General features: G+C 37.4%; 1 protein-coding gene and 1 long non-coding RNA gene across 2 annotated transcripts; one reads left to right on the plus strand and one right to left on the minus strand.

Moving 5' to 3' along the window:
- LOC127644193 (E3 ubiquitin-protein ligase TRIM69-like) lies at nucleotides 1–9,563 on the minus strand. Its single transcript, XM_052127250.1, has 8 exons — nucleotides 9,418–9,563; nucleotides 4,830–5,502; nucleotides 4,539–4,634; nucleotides 3,208–3,441; nucleotides 2,761–2,908; nucleotides 2,419–2,463; nucleotides 1,100–1,126; nucleotides 1–989 (listed from the first exon to the last, which is right to left on the minus strand). The coding sequence occupies exons 2-8, from the start codon at nucleotides 5,478–5,480 to the stop codon at nucleotides 403–405; spliced, it is 1,788 nt and encodes a 595-aa protein (XP_051983210.1). The 5' UTR covers nucleotides 5,481–5,502; nucleotides 9,418–9,563; the 3' UTR covers nucleotides 1–402.
- A 6,232-nt stretch (nucleotides 9,564–15,795) lies between these two features.
- Nucleotides 15,796–18,717, plus strand: LOC127644439 (uncharacterized). Its single transcript, XR_007970655.1, has 4 exons — nucleotides 15,796–16,044; nucleotides 16,653–16,818; nucleotides 17,670–17,768; nucleotides 17,968–18,717. It is a non-coding gene; the product is annotated as an uncharacterized LOC127644439 (long non-coding RNA).
- Nucleotides 18,718–21,164: the final 2,447 nt, after the last annotated feature.

Genomic DNA, 21,164 nt, shown 5'->3' on the forward strand with positions numbered 1-21,164 from the left:
ATAACACACAAAATCATTTGAACATTTTTATGCTTGGCTGATTTAAATACAAAGGAAATAGGAAGTCATATTACAATCAGGGGCTCAAATAGCATTACCACCTATGTTTTTATTCCTTGTTAAATCAAATTCTATATATAAAAAGACATAGTAAAATGAATTATACTTCAATTGGATTACAGTTTTACATGTTGTTTGACATTGAATTCATCAAGCCAGTGAATTGATCATGTTAATAGTAAACTATCCCCATATTCCCTTCCCATTTTGTAAGGGCATATTTAAATTGTATTACATAACATAGAAAGCCATGCTATGCTAACTTCTTTACAATGTAAGCAATAATTTGTGTTTAAAACATTTTGGAATTAAATAAATTGAATGTACCATGTATGCTTTTTTTTATTTCCATCCCATATTGTTTAATTTTTCAGTCAGCCAGCTTCGGTCAGCTAGATAGGTAGGACATATGATAAGGGGCGCCTCATTTTTGCCAGACTTGTTAGTGCACGGGCTGAAGAAGGGATATAAAGTGTCTGTAAATGTGTCTGAGAAGGTAAAAATCTGTGACTTTGTATCTGCATTAAAAAAGGACATTTGACCTTTTTCATAGTCCACAAACACACCGATACGCTGGGGTTTTGGGTTTAGGTATATAGGTGTTGATGGTTCTGTGCGAAAGACATAATCCTGTTTGTCACGCAGACTTAAGAACCAAAAACCATTAGCTGGGCTAGCGGCTATTTTCCCTTTCCTGTTGATGGAGCGGCTAGCCATGCCCAGATCCCAGTCTGTCTTCTCGCCCACCTGGACCTCCCAGTAATGGCGGCCAGAGCTAAAACCTAGGCATCCAAGTACACACACCACACGATCAAACCGCTCGGGTGTATCGGCCACATTTTGGTAGCGGTCACTGCAGCGCACTTGTTTACCATCCTCAGAGATGATCAAACGTGGATGGGCTGAGTCTCGATCTAGGGTAAAGTCCACTGAAAGGAGAAATCAAAGAGTGGTAAAAAGAATATGTTTAAATGTGGTGACATACAATGGAAAATATTTAGTGCTTTATAATGTGTAGAGTATCGAAATGATCCCATACTTGCATATTCCTGCACTCTCCACAGTTCTACAGGTAGAGAAACAATTGAAAAAGTATAAATAATTTAGATAATAAACTAGAAATATATGATAACATATACATATAAAACAGCACATTTTGGTGACTCGGTACAACACTTTAATCTTTAAAAGTTATGTGTGTGGAAAATTACGCATTTAATTTGTACTCTTTACAATGAAAATTTTCTTCAAATTTCAACGGTTTGTAAGTTGGTTTACTTTGATTATGTAAAGAGGTATAAATATAGTGAAAAGTGAGGCCATGTAAATTTAAAACCGTTCATCATTTGTCTTTGGGGAAGACTTTATATTGGGTATCTTTAACTAATATCATATCTGTCAACACTTCCGTTTTTCCCGGTAGTCTCCCGTATTTCACACCCATCTCCCGCCCCATCCTCGTCATATGAATAATCACATCAATATATTATTCCAAGGTTGTCCAATCGACACATTTCAACCCATTTGTGACTTCAACCTGGCAACCTACAACCCAGTTGCGCTGTTGATATCTGTGCAGATAGTACACGCGGGAAGTTGAATCACTGTACGTTCACGCCAGAAGCGGCGAGAGCGTCAAAATTCGCTCTGGCTGCCCTGCCTTCAACGCTCAAGGACGCTCGTGGACGCTCTGACGTAGTTGAAATAGGCGGCAACGTTTTTCAGAATGCTTTGTTTTGTGAACTATATTTAAAGGGGCCGCAATTTAAACATCCAGACATGTCGACAATTTACTTTTTGCCGACCTATCACAAGTAGCGTATATCCTCATGAACTCTTTAAAATGTGAAAATAAGAAATCGATCGATGGCAGAAAGTAATTAACATTATAGTTGTTTGTTATCAAAATAAAATACATTTGTAATAATAACTCTGGTCTTGGTCATATATTACAGGGAAACCCGTCACGGCAATAATTCGTTTCTCCTCCATTTTATCTTCGGAACGAATGTTTGGTGGGAACCAAAGTTTAAACGGTTATGTTCTCTAGACTTCGCTAGAGCAGAGCACTTCTATATTCCAATAGGTTGCCGCCAAACCGCGTCACAGCTCATTACCATAATGTTGACTGCACTTGAACTTCCATCTGACGCCCACGCCGCCCAAGACTTGCCGCGCCGCTTCTCGCCGCCGAGAGACGCTGGCTCTCATTGAAAATGAATGACTTCCGGTCTTTTTGAAAAGTGGTCAACTACATAGATTCAGTAATAACAGTTTTCTGCAGAGACATTATGAAGTATTACTCTGGAAGATGAAAATGGAGTGGACTGGGGGAAACTACGAAATTGAAAAACTTACTTGTTTGATCATTTTCTAGTGAGTTTTCTGTGGTAGAGTGCAAACCTGACAGCACAACAAGACATACCAGAGTCACAAACATTTTCAGAGACACTGAAAACAGAGTGATACATGCATGCAAAGAGCGATGTTTTGCTCTTTAAATCTAAATTATATTAAACATACAATATTTAAAAAAAATGAATTTGAATATTCAAAGTGCTACTGACACAATTCAAACCATTCATTAAATTACAAAATAATTTATGTACATAATACAAAAGTGCTTATGTATGTGTATATTATATGAGGATGTTCTGGAATATCTGCTTATGATCAGTTTTTAAATAAACTCAATCTCACAGATCTCTGACAATCTCTGCAGCCTTTCCTGAAACTCCTCCACCATCTGAGTGACGTTTCTCAACACTACCCCTGAAGTAGGATCAGGGGTCAAGGCCACTTCTGCCCAGCTCTTTGTCACAGGGAAACTACTATAGACTGGATATGTCTGAAAAGATACATAGATAAAGGGACTGAGGACATGTAGAGCAATAACTGAAAAATTGGGTAACACATTGGGATATAGATGGGGAAAAAACTCTCAACTGGTGAAGTTCATAATTTCAAGTTGTTTAAACCTTAGGCTTAGAGAAAGTCTGGGAAAAATATACCATGAAAAATATGGCACTAAGTCAAGATTGCAGTTTTTAAAGGATTGACAGAGGCAGATCAAGTAGAAAATAACAACAACAACAAAATGCAGGTTTTTTTTTTTTTTTTATAAGAAATATACCTTAAATAATATACCTTAAAGAAAGTTAAATGATCTTGGGACTGGACAAGCTGATTGAGGGTGCTGCATCTTTTTCTTAGTTCAGAGATCTCCATCTGCAGGTCTCGGATGAAGGCCTGAGAGCGAAGCTCTGCAGCACGGCGTCCCATCTCCACCACCTCCAGAAGCTCAGCCTGGGACCTCTCAACAGCACTCATCAAGGCACCAAACATACGCACAGTACCCACTGCCTCTCGCTCTGCATTCACCTTATGTCAAGCAAGTGAGATAAAGAATAGTGAGAGTGGTAAATAAGAATGTAAAGAGAGAATGTGGAAAGAGGAACTTCACATCTTGGATGGCATAAGGGTCAGTAAATTATGAGAGAATTTTCTTTTTTGGGTGAACAAACAAAGGTAAAGCATGTAATTTCTGTTCCACTAATAACAAACAAATTACTAAAATAATGACGGTTCCTGAGCACTACCGACTGTCATTCATTGGTAAAACAAACAGATAGTCCATCCCCAAACTCATTCTATGGTTGCTATTTTGAGTGGGTCGGGATGTTCAATGCTTTCATAGTGCAACAGATCCACAGTTTTTACACTTTTGAAGGATCAACCTACCAATGGCTTACTTAAAGGGATAGTTCACCCTAAAATGATAATTCTGTTATAACTTACTCATGAAAAAGCCTCATGCCGTTTCAAAATCAAATTACTTTCTTTCTTCTGTAGAACACAAACAAAGATACTTTAAAGGAAAAATGATGTCCGTTTATTCAAACAATGTAAGTCAATGGGTCCAACACTTTCAATCTCCCAAAGGACATAAAGGCAGCATAAATGTAATCCATACTTCTCGAGTGGATTAAGTCTTCTGAAGATACACAATTGTTTTGGGTGAGAAATAGACCACAATTTGAGTCCTTATTCACTATAAATCTTGACATCCGGCCCAGTTGGAACACAGTGTGGGTTTCAAGACAGTGATAGTTTGATGGTATCATTTGAATTAACGTATGTATTTTCCAAACAGTCAAACTGGGTGTGAAAACCTTGAACTTTTATGCTGCCTTTATGTACTTTTTGGAGCTTTAAAGTTTTGGACCCCATTGACTAACATTGTATGGACTAAAACACAGTATACGAACTTCAAAATATCTTTGTTTGTGTTCTGCTGAAGAAAGATTGTACGAGTTTTAGATGGCATAAGGGTGAGTAAATGATGAGAGAATTATCATAACTATTCCATTAAGCCGGGATAGAACAACGTATTTTGACAAAAAAATACACATATCTTCTTTATATTATATTTATAAGAACATATATAATATGTAAAGCATTAGCATAGATACACATACTTGAATTTCTGCTAGTGATGTTTGGATCTCCTCTATCTTCTTCTCTCTGACTGTGATCAAACCCTGCAACTCCACCTCCATGATACGCAACTGGGACTAAACACCGAAACAAAATGTAAACACAACACACTCAGGTGTTGACTAAGCCCTACCTCTACATTTCTATGACCTATAATTATTCTATTATAATTTCTATTACACTATGCTATTATACAGTATAATTCTATGGGCATGTACACTACAATTCATTTACACTTAACCATTACAGACACACTAGAGTCTCACACTAACCTTCTTAATAGTCATATCTCTCTTGGCATCCACTACAGAATGCCCCTGATGCTCCCTCTCTGCACATAATGCACAAATGGATGTCTGGTCATTCTTGCAGAATAGTTCCAAATTCTGCCCGTGTCTGGGACACTGTGGCCCACTGGAACTACCTCCATTGGTTCGAATCACACTAGGGCTCTGTTTAGGTGCCATGAAAACAGGTGAAGAATAAGAATCATTTGAAGCCAACAAAGGCTGTGGAGATACCACAGAATCACTGGATGCAGATTTTTGGAAGCGGCTTCTCATCTCTGAAAATAGCCTTTCAGGGAGCTCTGGTTTGTGCTGTACCCCAGGCTTTAGTACAGAAAAAGTATTGGTCGGCGTGTCTGCAGTTAAACTCCTAGGACTCCCAGTGGACTCTGCCATCCGTTTAAACTGTTCAGTGATCTCCTTAAGTGTGTGATTAATGTGGAGCTCAGGGCACTTGCGGAAGCTCTCCTTGCACAGAGGACAGAGGCAGGTTTTTACCTGACCTTCCCAGTAGGATGTGATGCATGATAGGCAGAAGCTGTGGCCACAGGGTGTGGAGACAGGATTGGTGAAGATATCCAAGCAAATAGAGCAGGTAAACTGATCTTCTGACAGGAATTCAGTAGAAAGTGACATGGTTTATCTGAAAACATGCAAACTGGTTTTGGAAAAGAAATGGAAAGAGTGTAAGTGGATTATATTGTCATCATCAATACATGCACTCACACCTATACATACAGTATAAACTCTACACAACCATTTGTCTTCCAAGTCCCTTACCAATTTTGCTATTGACATTTATTTATTTTAAACCTTTAGTGGATACTCTAGCCTCATGCGACCCCGCAACCCAATACGTTGTATTTTGGCTTTGCTATACAAAATGTATAATTTCAGTACCACCACTCCCTATACACATATTACGCAGTCTGCGTAGTACCAGAAACTCCAACTGCTTCCCTTTTGCATGTTATACATTATTCAAGGTCTCGATTGCAGTAGCGGAACACAGACTATCGACACAGCTCACACAGCTCGCACAATGCCTCACCTCACCCCCCTGCTCTCAGTTCAGGACACTCTGATCTGTGAGTAAAAGGTTAAAGTTGCGATGCAAAGCATCATATGACAAAACAACATGGACAGCGGGACTAAGTTGTGAAATTTTAAATAATACCAAGCTATAGGGTTTTTTTTTTTTATGAAATTGTTTATAATGTTTTCAGGAGTACCGGTTGTTCATGTTTTTGAGACATTACAGATATTACAGCTGACAGCGGTTACAGATATTTTACTTTCTGTAAAGCTACTTTGGAACAATGTGTATCGGAAAAAGCACAAATATAACACTATGCAAATAACAATTATTTGACTTGATTTAACTTTTATGTTACATTGTGTTTTCTACTTTGGCAACACAATCTCAATGGTCTCTTTTGCACTGTCAAACTAACAAGTGATAGCCAGTGCTGAAGCATTTTACCAATTTGAAAATTTGCATTATTTATTCTGATACAAGTAATGGCCAGCATCGTCCTGATTATACATGATAACCATTACCATTGTCCCATGTCTGCCAACCATGTTGAGTGGTTCAAACATCATCTGCAGCCTGAAATGGAACTTTTGATCATAAATTTGGATTAAATGCACTTGCCTTTACAGGAAAGCCATAGGATGCTCGTTTGGTCCCTTGCTCCAAATTTAGCAAATGACTTAGCCTCCAGTGTGCTGTCTGTCTGCACTGGTCTCAGAACAGTTAAAAATTCAACTTGTTTTCATCCTAACTCCATATAAAGCCTCTGAAAGCAAATTTTTTAATCTCAATGTGAAAATGCACAGTAAATATAGGATTCCTAATGAAAACCTAGTGCTATTGTCCTCTATAGTGTACATTATGTTTAGCAGCATGGCATTTCGCGATAAATCGCTCAAATGTAAAAAATTGCATATTGTAAGAAAGTAGAGACTCTAATCTTTTGACTCAAATAGGTTTAAATATAAAAATGTAATTAGGTTTCTTACCAATATAATTTTGTTGATGTTTTCCCCAAAGGCAATCTCCACTGTCCATGTGTTTTGTCATATGACTCATTGCGTTGAATATATGAGGACATCAATTTTTACGAAAACTATAACCCTAGATTATTTATATATAAAATTATTATTTTTATCAAAATCAAAAGTAACAGTCAGTATCTGGTGTGACCACCAGCTGCATTAAGTACTGCAGTGCATCTCCTCCTCATGGACTGCACCAGATTTGCCAGTTCTTGCTGTGTGATTTTACCCCAATCTTCCACCAAGGCACTTGCAAGGTCCCAGACATTTCTGAGGGGAATGGCCCAGCCCTCACTCTCCAATCCAATAGGTCCCAGACGTGCTCAATGGGATTGAGATCCGGGCTCTTCATTGGCCATTGCAGAACACTGACATTCCTGTCTTGCAGGAAATCACGCTCAGAACGAGCAGTATGTCTGGTGGCATTGTCATGCTGGAGGGTTATATCAGGATGAACCTGAAGGAAGGGTACCACATGAGGGAGGAGGATGTCTTCCATGTAACACACAGCATTGAGATTGCCTGCAATGACAACAAGCTCAGTCCGAAGATGCTGTGACACACCGCCACAGACCATGATGGACTCTACGCCTCCAAATCGATCCCGCTCCAGAGTACAGGCCTCATTGTAATGCTTATTTCTTCGACAATAAACGCGAGTCCGGCCATCACGCCTGGTGAGACAAAACCGTGACTCGTCAGTGAAGACACTTTTTGCCAGTCCCATCTGGTTCAGCGAAGGTGGGTTTGTGCCCATAGGCGACATTGTTGCCGGTGATGTCTGGTAAGGACCTGCCTTTCAACAGGCCTACAAGCCCTCAGTCTAGCCTCTATCAGCCTATTAAGGACAGTCTGAGCACCGATGGAGGGATTGTGTATTCCTGGTGTAACTCGGGCTGTTGTTGTTGCCATCCTATACCTGTCCCGTACCATTCAGATGTACCATTCCTGTACAGGTGTTGTTACACGTGATCTGCCACTGCAAGGACAATCAACTGTCCTTCCTGTCTCCCTGTAGCGCTGTCTTTGGCATATCACAGTACGGACATTGCAATTTATTGCCCTGGCCACATCTGCAGTCCTCATGCCTCCATGCAGTATGTCTAATGGGGCTTTTCCACTGCACTGTACAACTCGACTCAGCTCGACTCTGCTTGCTTTTTGGGGGCTTTCCACTGTGGATAGTACCTGGTTCCTGAACTTTTTTTAGTACCACCTCGGTCGAGGTTCCAAGGAAGCCGAACCGATACTAAATGTGACTTCAAAATCCTGCAGATCACTGATTGGTCAGGTAGAATCATCACTTCCAGCATCATTGGATATCCGACGAACATGGCATCTTTATTTTGGCGTTTTTCAGAGTCAGTAGAAAAGTCTCTTTAGTGTCCTAAGTTTTTATAACTGTGACCTTAATTGCCTACCGTCTGTAAGTGTCTTAATGACCATTCCACAGGTGCATGTTCATTAATTGTTTATGGTTCATTGAACAAGCATGGAAAACTTTGTTTAAACACTTCACAATAAAGATCTGTAAAGTTATTTGTAGTTTTACAAAATTATCTTTAAAATACAGTGTCCTGAATAAAGGGACATTTCTTTTTTTGCTGAGTTTAGTTACAAATCATAAATAGAAACAGAATATGCACACAGCAGTCATGCTTGGGTCTCTGGATGCTAGAGTGGACATTGAAATTACACTCACCCACCCATCAAAGATAAGGAATGTGTTAAAGAATTGGCATACAATGATACAGAATCCTTTTCGGTCACTCTAAACTGTTGTTAACTGAAATGATGGAATGAAGTTTGACCAGCCACACACAGCTATGAGAGGATACGCACAGAGAGGATAAAACACTCCCAATTTTTGTCAGCTTTTAAAAAGCTGTTAAAGTTTAACCAAATCCACCCCAGAGCCAGAAAACATACTGATTGAAAACATATCACACATTGTGTGTGTGTGTGTGTGTGTGTGTGTGAGTGTGTATTTATCACTTTGTGGGTACCAAATGTCACCATAAGGATAGTAAAACCCGAAATTGTTTACGTTTTGGGGACAATTTAATTTAATATTTAATTATATTTAATTTGTCAGTCCCCATGAGGAAAACAGCTTATAAATCAGTATAAAAACCATTATGTCTATGGAAATTCCCCATAAAACATGGAAACCCAACGTTTGTGTGTGTGTGTTTGTGTGTGTGGGCGCGTGTGTATGTGTATGTGTGTGTGTGTGTGTGTGTTTCTGTGTCTAAAATGTAGAAAAGAAACAAAAGGCATCATGAAACGTCCTATGCTTAATGATAATAGGGCTGCTTTCAACAAATTTCCCTCAAGTAAGGGCACGTAAATAGAAAATATGTTGTTGCTACAAAGTAACAGAAATCACATATTGTGACCATTTATACTGAGCACATGGTACATAAAGTAGAAACCAACCTTGCATAAACACTTTTACCTTCACACATATAGATGAATTCACAGATAGAATAAATTTCAACAACAAGTTTACCTGCATAGATGTTCCTTTGAAAATCAACCACTTTTCAGTCCTTTTCTCATCCCAGTTGTTTATTTTTTGCCTTGGTTCTGTTCTGCTCCGTATGTGGTGTATAAGAAACCTTAACTATTGCGTGAAGACCTCCTGGAAACAGGTGTGTCTGCATACCAATGGGCAATCACACAAACATACAGTTAGGCTATTCAGTGCACACACCTGGCTGCCAATCCAACCAGTCAGACAGGTGCAGATTTTTATTTTTAGGACACTCTCTAATGGCTGACACATCACACAATCTCATAGGAATAGAGTAACAGATCTCTTGAGAATAAGGAACCTAGTCCCTTAATGCATGTACAAAATGCATTAAAAAGCAAGTTAGATGACTTAATTAAAGATAAAAACAAAGAAATATGAAAATGTAAATATCAAAAAGAAAATAAGTATTATTAAGATAACAGTGGGTCATGCTCACTGACCGTCTTTGTTTTCATCTGGGCAAATAAATATTCCTGGTTCAATACAATTTAAGATCAAACTACAGCATTTGTGGTAAAAAAAAAAAAAAGGGAATGTGGCCTTTTATTTATTTATTTTAGGGTTTAAATGCAGAATTGTGACTCTTTTTAATTTGATAAAAGCACTTACATTAATTCCTCTGTTAAAATGGGCTTCTAAATTACTATAATTAGGATTAACAGTGTTACGTCATCGTGGCAAAGAAGTTGTAATACTGAATGTAACTTTACACAGAAAAGGTTAGTACTTAATGTATATGGATTGGCTTTATTCCCTTCTCACTGTAACCCAGACTTTTTTTTTTTTTAAGAAAAGGAGGGACAAATTAAAATAAATGTTTGTATTTATAAACATTACACCACAAATGCTGTCGATTGAGCTCAACTTGTGCTAAACCCAGAATATTTCTTGAACTGGTCAAACACATTCAATGTCACAATCTCTTCTTATCTCTTGTAATGTGGATTGGTGAACCTATTCTTTACGTGAAATAATGCCTCTCTCCTTCATTAGTGCCACTTCCTTAGTGATCCTGACTCAATAATTGATAGTTTTTTATATGGTTCTGCCACCATCTTAATTTTACAATTTCAACCCTGACAAATATCACCACTTTAGTAGGAACAGTGACAAACACAGAAAAATTAGGGGGTGTAAGATAATTGTTTTGATTACCATTTATTGCCTATTACCAAGTATCTGATTAATTTAACAAGCATTCTAATTTCATGTGCTTGGTAAAAATGGGTTGTGCCCAACAATTGTGTAAGCAATTATTAAACAATTGTAAACCTTTATAGCTTTAGTCAGCATCCTGTATTTTACACTTGCCTGTTTAATACAAATGCATGGCTAGGCATTTATATCTTACAAATTAAAGACAGAAGCGAGTATGTCATCCTTTATAAAATCATCATGTTGTGGGCCATTAGGAGGAGTAACAAGACTGATTGCATAAAGATCTTTTTGAGTGTTAGTGCTATTTTGAGACTCAGACTTTAAGGCTGTGATGCACAAAAACAAAGGAACAAAGAAAGAGGGTTGCTTCCTGTTCTTGAATGAAGGGCGGTCACTGGATGGAGGTGTGAAACAAGTAAAAGGTTAGAAAATATGGAAAACTCTGTGTCAATGCAACTGACAAGTTATTCCAGGCAGTTCTCTTACACTGATTAGCTCAGCCAAAATGTTGGCGATTTTGGGGTGTTTTTGAACACATGGGTTCAAAATAAGTAAGCTCAATCAACAGCATTTAATTGGAAAATTTAATAAAAAAAAAGGTAAGAGAAAGTGAATGTCGCCATTTTTGGAGGTAGAAAAGTGAAACTAATAATTTTCTAAAAGCATTTACATGAATCGAAAATAAGGCTTTGACATCATATATTTACACGTATGCTAGTCTTCTAATGATTGAGGGACTTGAGAAGACATGGCGACGTTTCCCATAAGGGAACATAGTGAGCAACGATGCTCCCTGGATTTACGGTGCATTGTGAGATTTTTTAGCAAACGTTTCACTGCACTGGAACAATTTTGCAATTGAGATAGCCCTTAAAATGGCCAACTCACTGATCAGTGCCCTGACAACTGAACTAGGGAGCTGATTAAGATGAACCCTATGCGAATGCAAGAGGTGAAAGGTCTCCTCCAGTGTTCCGTTCCTCGTAGTTCTCATCTAGAAAGTTACTAAAGGAGAAGTACCAGGACAGTAGGTGGGAAAGGACCTGATGTAGCTTCATTGATGTAAGCATCACAGCACTGTCTGCGAATTTTGGTGTCTGTTACAACTGGCAAGTTTTCACACCGGATAATACGCTAAATGCCACCTACACAAACCTAAATTTTATCTACATTTGACATTTGCCCCTGCATATTGAGAACATGCATTTCACTCATTTCATTTTTCTTTTTACCTTAAAAATGGTATCGGAATAGGCTTTGCTCATTTTGTAAAAAATTTGAATCACACCTCACAAGTGGATCCGGTGAAAGTTCACTAGCCAATTCAAATGGCAAAAGGATTGAAAATCTGAGCAGGGCGGTGAGGTCGGGAAATCAGGTCGAGGTACAATAGTTCTCTGGCGTGAGCATGATTCAAAAGGTTGCCATTCTGACCATTAAGTGGTTCTTAAACTTTTATGATTTATATTTTTATGGTTAGCACGTTAGCACATTCTCAGCACATGAGACATTTGTCTAAGCGGTCTCTGGTATTTGTTTTAGTATAAAGTATATTTAGTATGAAAGTGATTAGTATGCATTGGAGTAAGCATCACATATCACTCAATAATGAATTCTGCTTCAAAAAATGGTTTCATGTTTCAATTATAATAAAGTGTTTGCTCAATAAATAAAAAAAACTTCTATTTTCACTGATAATAGTAATTGTGTGATACTGTATACAGTGATACCATGAATCCGTGATATTTTCTGAGACTGTTATCATACCGTGAAAATCCTCATACCATTGCAACCCTAGTCTGAAGTGGATGTTGGTCAAGAGAAGACAACAGAAATTGCTTCACTTCAGATGAACTGCAGATAATGCTGGCTGTTGACTTTGGACTGATGCATAGGCTATAACATGAGAAAAGTAGCTACACCATCCATCCATCCATCCATCGTCAACCGCTTATCCTGTGTAAGTAGCTACACAAGTATGTAATATTTTGGTATTCCCCCCATGTTTCAGAACATATTTTGCAGAGGGACAAATATAATGTGAACGGATTGTCCATATTTTTTATTCAAGAGTGTAATATAGGATTTCAGGCTTGCTAATATCAGCAGTTCTGTTGTATTTTGCCAGATATTCCAATCATTTTCTTCTAATAATCCTAGATAGAGTATATGATCATGTTTAATATTTACTGCATAATTAATCAGCACTGCCGTAAATATTCTGATAGGTCAGTTATGTGTTGACAGTGTGTAAATGCAGAAGACACACCCATATCTGTTATTTCTACAGACATTGCTTAAGTCCCATGTAAATCCATGATACATTTACAGACATCTGCATTAAAAACATACGGACATACACTGGCGGCCAAAGGTTTGGAATAATGTACAGATTTTGAATTTACGGAAAGAAATTGGTATTTTTATTCACCAAAGTGATTAATTCAACTGATCACAATGTATAGTCAGGACATTAATCATGTGAAAAATTACTGTTATAATTTGAAGAAAAAAAATGTTCAGAACATCTTAAACTACTTCAAAGAGTTCTCATCAAAAAATCCTCCACGTGCAGCAATGACAGCTTTGCAGATCCTTGCCATTCTAGCTGTCAGTTTGTCCAGATACTCAGATGACATTTCACCCCACGCTTCATGTTGCACTTCCCATAGATGTGGCTGTTTTGTCCTGCACTTCTCACACACCTTATTATCTAGCTGATCCCACAAAAGCTCAATAGGGTTAAGATACTGTGACAGGGTGGAGGGCGGGGACGGGTCCTGATTCTGCACACCCAGCCCCTAATCAGGCTAATCAAGCCTCAGAGAGGGATAAAGGTTGCTCAGTGAGTATTGACACTGACTACCACCGCTGGAGTCACGAGTTCAAATCCAGGGAGTGCTGAGTGACTCCAGCCAGGCCTCCTAAGCAAACAAATTGGCCCGGTTGCTAGGGAGGGTAGAGTCACATGGGGTAACCTCCTCGCGGTCACTATAATGTGGTTCTCGCTCTCGGTGGGGCACATATTGAGTTCACATTCACGCTCAACAAGCCACGTGATAAGATGCGCGGATTGACTGTCTCAGACGCGGAGGCAACTGAGATTCATCCTCCGCCATCCGGATTGAGGCAAGTCACTACGCCACCATGAGGACTTGGAGTGCATTGGGTTGCCCCTAGTTGTGCAGAATCTTTGCCAAAGATGAACAACATGGTATGCGGCCCTACTTTAGGCCAGCATTGCTGTGCAGTATCTTTGTTGAAAGATAAACAACATTTGATAATCCCTCCGACTAGGGAAGAGTTTGTTTGAGGTATCTTTGCCGAAAGGTGAACAACATAGCGTAAAGCCATACGATAATGGCGACGTTGCATGCAAACCCTTAGTTGAAAGAAAAGGGAGTTGAGAAGAAAAGGGGAGAAAATAATGCAGCTGTCAGCTGAGGACATGTGAGGCATCTATTTCTCAAACTAGAGACTGATCCTCTTGTTTAGTTGTACATCTGGCCTTCCACATCTCTTTCTGTTCTTATTAGAGCCAGTTGTCCTTTGACTTTGAAGACTGTAATGTACAATTTTGTATGAAATCTTCAGTTTTGGGGTAATTTCAAGCATTGTATAGCCTTCATTCCTCAAAACAATGATTGACTGGTGAGTTTCTAGAGAAAGCCATTTCTTTTTTGTCATTTTTGACAAATTTGACAAGCTTCATTTAACAAACCAAATAGCTTTCATCTGTGTTTGATATAATGGCAAGTGATTTTTCTAGTACCAAATTAGCAATTTATCATGATTACTCAAGGATATGGTGGTGGAGTGATGGCTGCTGGAAATGGGGCCTGTCTAGATTTTTTTCAATAGTGATGGTGCTGTTTTTTTTACATCAGTAATGTCCTGACTATACTTTGTGATCAGTTGAATGCCACTTTGGTGAATTAAAGTACCAATTTCCTTCCGAAACAGCAAAATCTCTACATTTATCCAAACTTTTGGCCACCAGTGTACGTCCGGTAAACTAATTCCATTCCATCCGAATAGGGATTTCCTTCCCCCTTAAAAGTAAATTTACTATATTTCCCTTAAAATAACCATGATAACAATAGTTTGTCCACAAAATGCCATATTTACTATACTATTATTTATCATCTGAATAGTCACGTCCTCTTACCCCACGTAAAATATATCAGGTCGGTTATCTTCACTCCTCCTGCTGGTTACTTTTTTAAGTGTTGAAGAGCAGAGTTAAAATTAAAAATTAAAAAAAAAAAATGTTATTGCAGAATTTACAAACAAACATGGCAACATATAATCCACAACTTCAGTATAAGGATATATAGAAAACAGCCAGAGGAAACAGCTCTTAATAACATGAATAATAATAAAATAATAATCAAATGAAATAAATAACCCAGTGATAAGACATTGTCGTAACAGGGGAGAATTCAGTCCAATTCAGTTATTTTCTATAGTCGGGAAGTGTTTTAGGATGTCGTACAATTTTTGTTCTTTTGGACCTTTTAGAGTTTTTTAAGATTTCAAATACAATTTAAATTCATTTATAAAATAAATAACACATTTTGGGGATGATTTTATAGTTCTACACTTGTGGATAAAAAATGTAGCAAGGCACATAATTGTATTACAACAGAGTTCATTGTCTTTGCTTTGCAATATCAAACCAAATTTTATGTCGTCTCTGGAGATAGAAGTCGGGAATGAAGAGATATTTTGCTGTATCCAGTTATGTATGTCACACCAAAATATATGTACCAGGTTGCATGGTTCGTAGTTTCAACATAATTTTCACAAAATGTGCATGCATTATCATCAATACCAAAGCGAAGTCTAAGTAATTCTTTAGATGAGAACATGTTGTTCATAACTTTGAAGTATGGTACTTTCATATGGGGGTACACTGTAAAAAGTCATTCTGTGGGTTTGTAGACTTCATTAAATTCAATATGTAAACTTTATTTAACAAAATTAATTTCTTGTTTTTAGCCAGATTTTGCATTAAAATTATTTAAAAATTAATGGAATAAAATCTAATATTTTTTTGTGAAACATTTAGTTATTCTTTTTTAATAATTCCAAATAGAGAGAATATTGAATAAATACAACGTAACGCAAATTAGCTGTTTTCAATTTACAATAATTTCCGGTTTAAAAGCTCGCTTAAGCAGCTCGCGAGAACGAAGCACGCACTGGAGTTTCCCCGCTGCAGATAAGTCATATCTGATTGCGCAATAGTTTTAGATTTGCTTAGTTCTATCGTATTAATATCAATAAAGGACACCGATTAATGTCAAAAGTGCAGCTGTAAATCTATTCACCTCTGCAGTTGAATAGTTTATGCTCAGGAGGCCTGGACTGGAGTTTCCCGCTGAAACCTGGAGGCAAAGCTCGTCGGCACTCTTTTTTTTCACTTAATTCCAGACAAAGGTAAGGAGGATTATTTAATTTATATATGAAAAAACTGTTGTAAATTGTTCAAGTTGTCTACTTGATGTAATATGAACGTCATTTAAAAAATGTATTGATGGTAGTGCAACGTTAATAGTGCTCTTGAAAAATAAGGCAACTAACTAATCCATTCGTGTAGCAAATATGTTTAAAGATTACTATTTTGTCTGTGATAAGGAACGAGCAACATTGTTTAATAATGGCCGTGAATGAAGTCTTAATTTGTGTCCTATATCCACATGTCGTGCTGGCTCCGTACATTTGAACTTGGGTGTTGTTCATAAAGTATGGGAAATCGTGTTTTACATTGATTAATGGCTGAAGTAGATGCATGCCGTTTCCAGCACTTGCATGCACCTCTCCATTTCAATCCCTGACGTAATACGAAAAATAATCCCTTAATTTAAATGCATTTTGTTGCACAGCCTAGTTAAGAATTAACTTAATTTTTTTTCAATACTGTGTGTGTGTGTGTGTGTGTGTGTGTGTGTGTGTGTTTAATGTGTGTGTGTGTGTGTGTGTGTGTGTGTGTGTGTGTTTAATGTTCACATTCATATAATGTGTAATGTCTGTGTCTTTTTTAATAGGTGCAATGAAATGGAGCTGTAAAGTATGCAGGTATAACGCAACAACGAGGGGTGACCTCTTACAACATTACAGATTACAACACTGGCCATCTAGAACCTCAGTGGCATGTCTTCATTTGGATTTTCCATGCTCCTTTAAAACGTGGACTGCTCTCCATCTGTCAAGGTATCATACACAAGATGAAGATAGGAAGTCAGATGTAATCATATCTCTTAAGTGTGTGCTTTGCTCAAGTATATATAAAAAGGAATATTGTCAACATCTTGGAAATCATTTGAAGAGTCACGAATCCACAGAGTGTGTGTTTGTTGGATGTGCGTTTAAGACAAATATATATATGGGACATTTTTTACTCACAAAAGCCGAAAGCACAACCCCAATTCACCTGAGGACTTAGGATGCTTAGGAAGGTTTAACAAGTGAGTTTTGGAAATGGGTGGGATTATTTAAATGAGTAATATTATGATTTCATAAGATCCGGAAAAAAACGCATTGTAGTTCAAACGAGTCGTAGTTAAAGTGGATTCTGTTAAATAAAATATTTCCCTTTGGAGTGGACTTAAGTTAATTTCATGGACTTTCACAGAAAACATTCAAGAAGTCAAGTCTTGTTTATTTATATTGCACTTTATACAATACAGTTAGTTTCAAAGCAGTTTTACAGTAATAAACCAGAATGAATCCGTTTTAAATGATAATAACAACTTCAATTTCAACTGTGAATCAGCTGTACTGAAGAAGATACAGTGCCAATAAGTTATTCTGCAACCTTTGTTTTGTAGTGTCAAGCACAGGTTAGTTGATAAAATGTAATAAATATTAACTGTTTTTAAGCACTTCTGATCAAGCCAAAGGGTGACATTAGCGAGGAACAAAACATTAAGGAGACAAAATACCTTGGGAGAAACCAGGCTTAGATAGTCCTGTTGCTCACCTATTGACATTACTTGCACCACTAAATTAAAGAAACCTCTATGTGGAGGAGATCTCATAAATTCATTTTTTATTTCTTTTAGGATGAGCAGTGTTCTGTTGATATGACACGAGAGGTGGTCATCCGCTGCATGATAGAATTTCTTGGGGAACATGCAGGAGATCTCATCAAAGAATTCAACGTATGCCATCTTAATTTCAATATACCAGATGTGTGAATTTAAATCAAAATTAATGTTGGTTGCTTCCCAAGAGGCCATACTATTGTTGATTGGACTTAATTTGTTTCAAATCAGTGTTTTAAGATTCAGATAGTTTCAGATTTTCTCTTTTGATCAATATTTCTTAGGTTGTGAGTCTCACTGTTGTTTAATGTTGCAGGACAACGGAGAACAAACGGGAATTGAACGGCTTGTGATGGCAGTAATTGTGACCAGGACAGGAGCTTCAAGTGACAGTCCAAAGGACACCGTGATGGTGTTCCCAGGGCTTGCTGTGTCCTCATTGGTTTGACCAATGCACTGAATCTCCATTATCCCACGCATCTAAAATATACCTTTTGAGGTATTTCAGAAACTTCTTGGAGCTTAATGCTTCAAAGATGTCAAACAGAGTCTAGTCACTCAGGTCTAAACTGCTGTCTTAAAATAATATTGTTTGTAGTATAATCTGTTCTGTGGTTCCATGTTGCCAAACAAAGACATCACGTTTTTGTGCACTTATTTGAACATTTTGTTCCTAGAAAGAGAGAGAAACCCTGAAAAATTTGTTCTGCTAACTTGAACTGTTCTCATCCTGTGTGAATTGACACCTTGCCCTAAGAGGGGGAAAAATACATAAACAACAGTTCTGTTCATAAATATTAGTGATGTTCACTCCGTAAATGTGACAAAGAAAGGAGTCTCTACAAGTAACTGTCAATTGGACACTGAAATCGAGTTGTCGAGAGGGTAAAAGTCCTTAAAGGGCTTTACTGTGTTCACAGGGCTTGCTGTGTCCTCTTTGGTTTGACCTACTGAATGCACTGAATCTTCATTATCCGGATCTGCAAAGTATATCTTGGAGCTTGATGCTTCAAAGAGTAGTGAGTGTTCACTCCGAGAATACTAATAGATCCTATTTTTGTGACTGTTGTTGGCAATAATAAAGAAGTTTGTAATTCATCTTTGACGTCTATGTCTGTTATTCATAACTGAAATCAGATTTAATTAAATTATTTTAATCCACTCATTAAAAATAATAATGCCAACTTGTTTTGTGTTAAAATCAAAACCGTTCCATTAAGTAGTATTTATTAGCAAAGTATTTATTTTGTCCAAGGAAACCAATATTTTTGTTTAAATTTTAATTTGTTTGTGTGCTATTTGCGGTTACTCATTTTGAATGGTTGATTTGTAAGGAGATAATTTGATTCATTCTAATTCTATTCTTGAGTGTTGAATTTAATTAATAACATTGCTTGTGATCTGTTGCCACAATTTTGAGTAGATCTAGTGTATTATTTTTTTAGTGTAGAGGACGTTTTATTTAAATTGTACTTAGTTTAGTTATTTAATTTGTATCCAATTTACGCAGGATGCCATTTTTGTTATGCTTTTCGGGGCAAAGGTTTTCAGTGAAACAACTTATAATAAAATGCATTTTATTCCCCTGAATATTCACCCTTTCTTCAGGGTGAAGTATCATACTTGTCGGTTATGCAATAAAATTATGCATAAAAACAGACTCCCGGTAGCCGAACGTTATATGTGTGTGTTGCTTAGAGTGTAATGAACAAATTATGACCGCACACACACACACAAATACAAAGATAGGCAATATATAGGTCAAAATATCCAAACACTGCGGTCAGTTTTTTTGACGTCATGATATGCTGATCCTATTGTTTTGTCTTTACAACGAAAGCCAATGAAAGAATTGAAATGATATGACTGATAGAAAATGTAGCCAAGCAGTGCACGATTCCAACGATACCCGGGAAGTTTAAATTCCTCGCGAACAAGATGTTTTTTTATTTATTTGAATCAGCCACTCTAACCTGCGAATTAGGCTGTGACCACACCCCCGTCATTTGACAACAAACGAGCCATAGTAAAAAGACGGAAAACATCTGTTTTCGCGTCTTACTGGACGGATTATCTCATCAAATGGATCGTCAAAAGAAGTTTTTTTTCTGCTGAAGATGTTTTATTTGAGATCACTCGAAGCAGCGATGACGAAATTGAGGAGAGTGAAGACAGCGCCGAGGGTGATATGCTTGAGGACGGAAAAGATGGTCCAATTTTACATCGGTGAGTTGCTATGTAACATGCACACATTATACGTGTGTGTGTGTGTGTGTGTGTGTGTGTGTGTGTGTGTGTGTGTGTGTGTGTGTGTGTGTGTGTGTGAGAGAGAGAGAGAGAGATAGAGAGAGAGAGAGTGTGTGTGTGTGTTTGTTTTCCCATTTGATATATATATATATAGTGTGTTTGTGCTAGGAAAAATTACAGAAATAACTAAACAACTTTACAATTGTCCAATATATACAAATAGAAATAAATAGAAATAAAGTAGCATCATCTTTTCAGACCACAATGCATTTACCTTATAAAACAAATGGCCTGTCTGATGGCTGGCCATCAGTGTGATTGTTGGTTCTATGTCTGACCATCCATATGAATGCTGTCTGTATCACTGGCCATCACCATGCTGTCTAAACGACTGCCCATCAGTTTGATTGTTGATTGAATGGCCAGCCACATAAAAACTATACAGAATTATTTACTTGACATGCGGTGCTAATTATCTTTCCATTCTTTCCCATGCAACAGCCATCAAGTTGAATCTTCAGATGAAGAGTGGCATCCAAGCACCAGCCAACCAGTAGAAAAGAGATGCAAGCTCTCAAATTCTTCAAGATCTGCACTTGCTGTTTTAGACCTGAATCGACCAGTAAAAGGGAGAGGCAAAAAGAGCAGCAGAAAAACCAAGTCCATACCCGCTGTGTCCCCAAGCACCCCTAAAGAAAAGTGGAACTGTTCAACTGACGAGGACGTTTGGCATGACCAGCACTGACTAAACAGGACTTAGCATTTTGCCAGAGACAACAGCATTTTTGAATTTTTTTTCTTTGCCTTTTCTGTTGCAAAGAAATTCAGTTATTTTTTATACATTTATTTTTTTAAATATTTCATAATATTTTACTTATATTTTTATTGTTCTGTTGTGCAAATAAATCACTTATATAAAGTCTTATGGTTGTGTGGATTATTTTATAATTGAAAAAGCATGGAACAGTGTATATGATGACTAAAATAGCTTGCAGTACCCTTCATAACATATTTTCATTAGGTTGCTTTTTGAGGTATCCAAGGAGGCTTCTTGGTACCTGGACATAGTCTTGGAAAAAATATTGCAGAAATCTCATTTTTCATAATATCTTCCTCAAATGTGAAATATAAACTGATGAGACTTGTGGCTTTCAATCAATTGCCTAACTGGATTCCTCCAGGTTTGTTTTCATTTATTTTTTCATAAAATAATGAAATGTTACTTGCAGTACAAATTATCTTCAAGACACTTTAAATTCTATAAAT

This window comes from Xyrauchen texanus, chromosome 5, assembly GCF_025860055.1.
Source record: "Xyrauchen texanus isolate HMW12.3.18 chromosome 5, RBS_HiC_50CHRs, whole genome shotgun sequence".
NCBI lineage: Eukaryota > Metazoa > Chordata > Actinopteri > Cypriniformes > Catostomidae > Xyrauchen > Xyrauchen texanus.